Below are 8,132 nucleotides of genomic sequence, written 5' to 3'. Positions count from 1 at the left end.
GCCCATTGACACCTTATTCTTGTGTACATATACAAAGAATAAGGGGTAGCTCATTACGAGAGTCTTGCTCCACCCACTCATTGTGTACTCTCTCCTTATCTCCTTCCCACACGCACACCGCATCGCGCACTAACAACTAGTATCAGAGCTTTGGTGACACATGCGCGATGACTTCCCGACGAGACGGAAGCGATGGAGCTCGGCTATGGTGGCATGAGCTTGGCGGCGGTGGAGAGATCAAGAAGTCTCTAAAGCTTTGTGAGAATGCAATGGGATCTTAGGAGCTCCAACTGAGATTAATGTATGCTCTTGTGGAAGCTAAAAAAAGTGTGTGAAAGATTGTGTGTAAGTGAAGGTGCTGCCCTAAAAACTGTGCATGCAATAGCACTGTTTTTAGATTTGTTTTTCTCCTTGTAGAATGCAGATCTCAGAATTCCACCCGTATGACCCATTTGTTTCATGTGGTCTACACCTTTGCAAAAGAAAGTTTTCACAAATTCCTCACCGTTTTACTGATATTCAACTCAGATTGACTGTATATAAAATTGCAGATTTTCAGTTTTTGCATAGTGTGCGAGTTTGATGCACTTTTGCAAGAACGAAAGATGCTCAAAGTGCGTGCATAAATTTTGAGCTGAAGATGCAATTTCAGTTTGTGCAGAGCTTGTGGTTTGAGAGTTTTTTGGTAGATGTGGGTAGAGAGTCACGGAGGCGTTCACACACCATCAAAGCGGTATGGTTGATGCCCATTATACATGCATTTTGGCGAGCACTTTCAAGTGTCGGTGAGCTCTCTTGAGAGCATAGTTTTTGCATTGATCAAGTTTCCGGATTGTAACTCTTTTGATGCTTGCTTATGTGTGGTCACTCCATTGATGTATGTTGAGTGCGGATTGCCATTGTATGTGAATATGTGGAGTCATTTTGGCATTTCTACTCATTGGCATTGAGTAGTGTTATGGTTTATGGTAGAGATTGTACTTGAGTTTTTGCTCAATTTTCAGGAAAAAGTTTGTCGAATTTTTCCTGGATTCTTGCCATGGTTTATATGTATTTGTAGTTTACTCTCTGATGGTTTAGTGGTCAAGTTGACTCCCACTCTTGCAGTTATCTGCAGTTTTTTGGCTTGCGGTTTACATTGAGCTTTGACTCATTTTGCAAAGAGTCTTTGTTTGTTTTTCCCTGTCTTCTCGCCTTAAAAGTTTGTAGTGTTATGCCATCTTATACAGTGGTCGATACATTCCCAGTTTAACAGTGATCAAGTGTTTACTCTCACTTTTGACAAGTTTTGTTAGCTTGGACACAACTTGGTGTTCTTGTACCCACCCTCGCAAGAGTAAGAATTGGTGTATGTTTGTGTGGCTACAAATAGACAGTCACAGGGTTCATAGGTTTTTGCAGATTTTTGCAGGCAGTTTCTCTTGTGGGATGCATTTTGAGCTACTTTGCTCTCTACTTGCATATATGGTTATGCACTTTATGCTCGGTTGAGCAGTTTGTCCCAGATTATATGCTTGCAGATAGCAGCTATTTTATGCATACGCGAGCATCTTTTTTTATGCGATTGGTCATGTTTTTTATGATTGTGTAGTGGTTGAGTGATCTCCCACTTTGTTGCCATTTTGGCATTCACTTATGGCAACAGACATATGTGATAGTGAGAGAGCGGTCTCGTTCTTGCCAATCTGTATGATGTTGGCATTATGGTCACACAGGACACATTAGGCTTCATTGTTTCAGACGTATGAGACAAAAATGGAAATGTATGCGTGATGAAGATGCAGCTTTGACACATGTTAGAGAGGCAGTTCCAGTGGCAGTCTATGCTAGTGATGGTAATGTCATGTTTGCCTTGAGTGTACCTCTTGCAGATATGTCTATGGATAGCACACTTTCTCCACAGTGGTTACTAGATAGCAATGCGGCTTTCCACATCACACCATGTCGTGAGTGGTTCAATACATTTTCTAGTGGGAGACTTGGCTGTGTGTACTTGGTCGATGGTTTGGCATTTGACATAGTGGGTGTAGGAGGAGACGTTTGTTTGTCATTGCCTAGTGGTGCATCATACACGCTACGGCATGTGCATTACGTTCCTCACGTGAGACAGAGCCTGATCTCAATGAGACAGTTAGCAGACTTTGGTTGTGAAATACTGCTTAGAGAGCAGTCTTTCCAGATTGTGGTTCATTAGCGATTTCCAAAGGAGCCCGCAGCGTCTTGGTATATCATATACATGTGTCTGAGGTTTGAGACAACATAATCTTGATTTTATTGTTGGGATGCTTTGAGTGAGAGACGAGACATGTCTTCTCCGCAGGTGAGCTCCACCATGCTCTCAAAACAGAGCATTTAGTTGTGCAAGACGTGTAAGTAGACTCTGCAGAGACAGAGGTAGAGCTACAGTGCTCTAGTGAGACACAACAGGTTTTGTCAGAGTTTGTGCAGGCAGAGATAGAGCAGGTCTACTCCCTAGGGACAAAGATAGAGATGATAGACATGGAGTTTTTTTATATGCTCATGTTAGAGGCTGATGAGTTGGTGCTAGGACGCACAGTTTTGCCTATGGGTGAGAGGGATGTAGCTATCCCAGTGTCGACATTGACACATCCATACGTGAAGGGTAGTCCCGATGATGTAGTACATGCAGATAGTGTAGGGATGAGTACAGTCATGTTTGTGCAAATTTCGTCAGCATTCAGGCACCTCATGTTCGACTTATTAGTATCGAGGCCTGATCTAGCAGCTGCAGTGGGAGCATTTGCAGCAGGGGTGTCAGCCGTGCGATGGCTGATATTAGCATGATGCATAGTGGATTTTTTAAGACCATACAGAGTAGTCTGCGGGATTTATATGTAGGCTCTAGCATGGGTACGCAAGCTGAGCGTAGGATGCATCTCCCTTTTCTCATCTCCTTCCTCACCATGCGTGCATGCACGTGCAAGTTCTCGCACCGACACTCACGCCCCTCATTTTTTCTTACTATATATATCCATTCAAGAGACAAAAAATGAAAAATGATTAGGTTTGCAATTTGAATGCTCGCTTGACTATCACAAGCTAGAAATAATCAATCTTGATGAAAAGAATAAGGTATGTATATCTCATACCATTAAGGTTTATATATAATTGAAGGATATTTTGACACCCCTACAGGATTTATAGTACCATACATCGATTAATTACAAATGCCAAGTTACGTAATTTTAGATATCTATTTCATTGACATAAATGACAAAAGGGATGGAGATTCTTCTAAACGTTTTAAACTCTAAAGACCTAAACAATTGGAGTCTTGATGGTTTACTAGGTCAGAGGGTAGTCCTTTGCTTTAGAGATTTCTTCCAAGAAATTTTGTAAATTTTAGATGTGCTTGCACATTTACATGAAAATATATCCAAACCCATTAAGGTTCCCAAGCATACTATTCTTTATGAGATTTGCAACAACAAAATATTGAAAGTGAATTTTCAAGGAGCTTTTCATATAGATATTTTTGGGGGAAAAATGAATCTTTTGAAAGGTGATGCTTCGAACTAACATACTAGCTTCTTTGTTGGGACATACTGGGTCCTTTGCACTCGTTAATTAATTACGCCTTCAGATTCCCACCGAATCCACCGAATTTGAGAATTCTTAAGAAAAGTGGCTTGCCACGCCAGCTGCCATCTGTGTTGTCAGCGCCATCATCACCCCCATGCTTGCCATCGCCGGCTCTGCATGCAGCTTTTGTCCATTTTGTTTCCACTGCTCCATTGCCTACATCTACGACGCCTCTCTCAGGGTCCCTCATACGTCTCTTCCATTCACCTACAATATTCGCCATGCAGCTCCCAATCGTGGTCTGCCTTGCTCTCTCCCTCTGTCCCTATCCCATCCCAGGCATGTAGCAACGACCACCCCATGAGCCTGAGTTGCCCTCCCCATCGCCGTCACTACGCTCTTCTCCCAACCTTCCCCTGTCCTCATCATGGCATCCATGACCAAAGCAAGGCACTGCTCCCGTGCGCTCCACAAGAGATACAGGCAGCACTCCTCCTCTATCCTGTTGCGACCAACATGCTCCACTCTTTGACCTGCACCGCTAGACAAACGACCCATTCCAATCCAGAGTGTATCCCTCTCTCTCTCGCGCGATCGATAGATCCCAAGCTGCACCACTCTCTACGCAGGCGACAGAGAGATAGACCCGCTGTTGACATGCCAAAAAATCTCTACTCTCTCTCTCTCTCTACACGTGTCCTCCCTCCCTCTTTTCTCCACAAAATTCTCAACAGCATCTAACCAGATTCCACCTAATTAGACATGCTCGAAAAATTAGGGGGACATACTAGCTTATAATTGTGAGTGTCTAAATATTCAAAGCACACCAAATCTAGTGAGAAAAGGACCCCACAGTTGAAGACGTTTGCATCAACTAGCATGCTAAGCCAGATGAAAGCACATATAATTTGAAAGCACATATAATTAGGCATGTGTAGAGCACTTTATCCAATAAGCAAAGTAGGCTCCGTCTTCTTGTTTGAAGATTATTCTATATAAATTGCTTTCATATTTAATGAAGCACGATGATAACTACATTGACCAAGGAGCTCTCTCATATTTTTATGGACTGCATTGATTTCTCTCATAGTTTCTTTCCATCCATAAACCCAAAGCCCAAAATTTGTAGGAAGTCATTTTCAATTTTTATATACTCTTGCTATTTTTTTCCTTAAAAACTTTCATACCAATCTAAAAAAAATCCCAGATTTTATCAAGCTCAAATTGAGCAACTTTCTTTCTCCTCGTATAGCCAAATAACTTCCAAAGTCAACATGGTTAATAAGGCCTAGTCTTGTTTACATAGCCATGGGAGATATATTCCAACACAAAACCTCGCTCAAGTAGGTAGCCAAAACAACTTTTTCAGAAACGCATTAATTAGTTTTTTGGGTTTTCAGAGAAGGGGGGGCGGGGGGGGGGAGGAGGAGGAGGAGAGGGAAGGGTGGGGGAAAAAAGGGAAAGGAGAAAAAAGGGGGGGGGGGGGGGGGGGGGGGGGGTATGTATTCTTTTTTTTTTATGGCTCAAAGGGAGCTCAAGGATGAGCACAGGCATATAGCCTAGTGGATAAGGTTGAGTTTCATACTATGTACGTGATGTGTTCAAATCCTACTCATCAAGATTGGTTTTAAATGGTGACGTGCATGGACATGCTAATTGGAGATGCTAAAGCATCTTGGGGAGATTCTATGGAATGAAAAACAAAAGTAGAGCCAGTAGGTAGTTACACCAACTAAATAAAAAATGCTTGAGTCTTCACCTCAAAATGTGGAAAGAATTTCTCTCGGATTCCTTCTCTTTTTGTTCACGTAGCAAAAAAACATTGGTATAAACCATAGAAATCTCGACTTACAAAATTGTAAAATTCTATGTTATAAGCATGTTGCCGATTGTCTACTTGTAGTACTAAGATAGAGAAGGATATATCTTGATCTCTTGCAGTCTCACATGCACATAACCAATAGAGCACACAATGGAGGTTGAGGATGAAAGCTCCTTCTTCTTCTTCACGAATAAAATATATACTATACATGGATTTGCTACTAAGACATTGTGTGTGTTTGTTTATGCAATTTTGATCAGAGTTTTGAGATTTTGCTTAAATTTCAAACATAGCTTTGTCCATTTTTCTTCACAAATTCTCACGCTTTCTATGTATCAGCAACTTACTCTTTGATGCTTTTGTGGTTGGTCATGATTTATTCCCACTTTGAAAGTGATCAAGTTTTGACTCTCACTTTGACATGTTTTGTCCATTTTAAACACAGATTGGTGTTCTTTTATCCACTCTTGCAGGAGTGAGATTTATGGTATGCTCGTAATGGCTACAAGTGATTTATGGTATGCACTGTTTTTCAATCGACATACATTTTGATCGCGAGTCTACTGCATATAATTTATAGGTAGTCATAAACTCTACAGGTTCCAAGCATAGGTTCTAGGTACATTTGGCAGTTGAGACTTGCATCAATGTGACAATTGCACAGCATAGTGTGATTACACTACTAAGTCTATATAAACACTTTATAAAAAGAACCAATGAAAATTAAGTCTCCTGGATGATTATTGGACAGCCTGCCAAGGGGTCCAATAGGAATTAAGCAACCCAATGGCTTGCTTAATTCGTATGGGCAAGAAGGGGAAAAGGTCCAATGGGGATTTAATAGAATTAATCTAATTAATTAAGCTCTCACCAAAGGGGAAAGAGGGACACAAGTCACAAGGCTCTCCATTTGACCACTTAATCCCTATTGGCTAAGCTTGGATAGGCCCAATGGGAAGCCAGCAAGAGGAATTAGCAAGAGGGGTCGACCAAGATGAGAGAGGGGGCTGATTTGTGAGGCATTATTCTACACACACACACACACACACACACACTAGCACATGTGTGAAGTAAGGAAAGTCTATCTCCTTCTCAAGCTTTAATGGAAAGCTCTTCATCTACTCCAAGCTTGTGAGAAGGAAGGCCTACATCGACACACTCTTGCTGTGTGATGCATCCAATCAAGAGAAAAGCTTCAATGCATGCTCATCTCCTCTACCATGCTAATTACTAAGCTATGGTAAGCTCTTATGAGTGATTATGTGAGGACATATACTTCCTTCTCGTAAAAATACTCCTTCCTCAAAATCTACTCTCATACCCCAGTAGCTCTCACCATCTTCGAAGGTGTGCGAGGTCTTGGGTCTGAGACCAACGAGAAATTGATGTTGTGTTTTAAATTGTTTGCTTAGTGCTTGAAGCTTCCATCTTCATTGCACTAGCTAGTTATTGACTGAACACAAAGAACTGTATTGTAAAATGTCTCCCTTGATAGGGGAAACCTAAAATATAAAGCCTTTTGGAGGGGGGACTGGCTCCATGTAAATTCGGTCCTCAACTATTGTCAATAGCTTAATTTCTCTCTCTTTTTAAGTATTATTCATGCGTATCTAACCAGGTGTTATGCTTTTTGTTGCTCTCTCCATCCAAGCACTCTTGCTAAGCTCATTAGGAATCTATTCTAATGAAATGCTCACTATGTTTATGCTATTTACCGCTACACATAAATTACTAGTCCATCCAATGTTACATTGGTATCAGAGCACAAGGTTTCTCTTTTCTTGCTCAAGAAGGGAGGTCCTCAAGCTAACTATAAATGGTTGGTATTATTAATTGCAATTGAGTAAGTAGAATAGGGATTTTTCAGCCTTGCAGTGTGCCTGCTTTGTGCAGATAATGGGGCATCACCATCAAGAGCTATGGTCTTAATAGTGGAGTACTACAGGGCTTGCCTATGGCTTTTTGCCTATGGCTTAACCACTATTGAGCTATTAGAAGCTTGACAGGAGTTGATACTGTTTTGGTGCTGGAAGACCCTCTCTTCTATTCCTTGCAATTAATGATATTCGAGCCACGAGTACATGAGCTTGAGTGCTTTTCTAAAGGGGTAAAGAGGAGTAGCAACTAGGGCTTGAAGTGCCAAAGTACACCTAAAAGTTGTTAGAATGGCTAACAATAGTAAAGAGAGTAAAATTAATGTTGATAGCTTTGATTTTACTAATGAGTAGGCTACTAATGATGCCCCTATGCTTGTTAACTACCTTGTTTCTAGGCTTCAATAAGCCATGGGCAATCCATCCCTCCAAAGTGAAGTGCAACGGTAGCTTCGTGCTCACGGGATTCTCCAAACTATCCACGATGAAGAGAGAGTACCTAGGAAGCCTCCTTGTGAGACTTCCAAAAGAGGCCTCTCTCCAATTTGGGAAGAAGAAAAGGATTCGTATGAAGGGCTCAAAAATCTACTACTTGATGGCACATCTCCTTGCCAAAGGAGAACTCAAGAGCCACCACCAAAAGAACAAGAAAGAAGTGAGTCTCCTGTCACCTCGATGGAGATGGCTCCACAAAGACGGTGGAGATGGCTCCAGGAAGACGGCAGGCAAAACGCTCTCCATCACCTCCTAAATGGAGAAGACCATCGCACACTTCTCCACACCATAAGTCAAAGAGGGATGACAGAAAACAAGAGAAGAAAAAGGCAAAAAAGAGGTCACCCTCTTCTCCATCTTCGTCCTCTTATTAAGAAAGTGATGGTGCAGACAAGGAG

General features: G+C 41.6%; 1 protein-coding gene across 1 annotated transcript; it reads right to left on the bottom strand.

Moving 5' to 3' along the window:
• Nucleotides 1-3,592: 3,592 nt before the first annotated feature.
• Nucleotides 3,593-3,826, bottom strand: LOC147457564 (uncharacterized). Its single transcript, XM_086513617.1, has one exon. It carries the CDS (start codon nt 3,824-3,826, stop codon nt 3,593-3,595), a length of 234 nt encoding a protein of 77 aa, XP_086369743.1.
• Between the last annotated feature and the right edge of the window lie 4,306 nt (nt 3,827-8,132).

The sequence above is a fragment of the Adiantum capillus-veneris genome, chromosome 5, assembly GCF_014529385.1.
Source record: "Adiantum capillus-veneris isolate H3 chromosome 5, ASM1452938v2, whole genome shotgun sequence".
NCBI lineage: Eukaryota > Viridiplantae > Streptophyta > Polypodiopsida > Polypodiales > Pteridaceae > Adiantum > Adiantum capillus-veneris.
Note: the sequence above shows the minus strand (reverse complement) of the source record. Positions and strands in the feature narration are given on the sequence as shown.

Bases quoted from the DNA above. Each gene is read 5' to 3' on its own strand.
- LOC147457564 (XM_086513617.1), bottom strand. From the start codon at position 3,826: ATGGCGAATATTGTAGGTGAATGGAAGAGACGTATGAGGGACCCTGAG.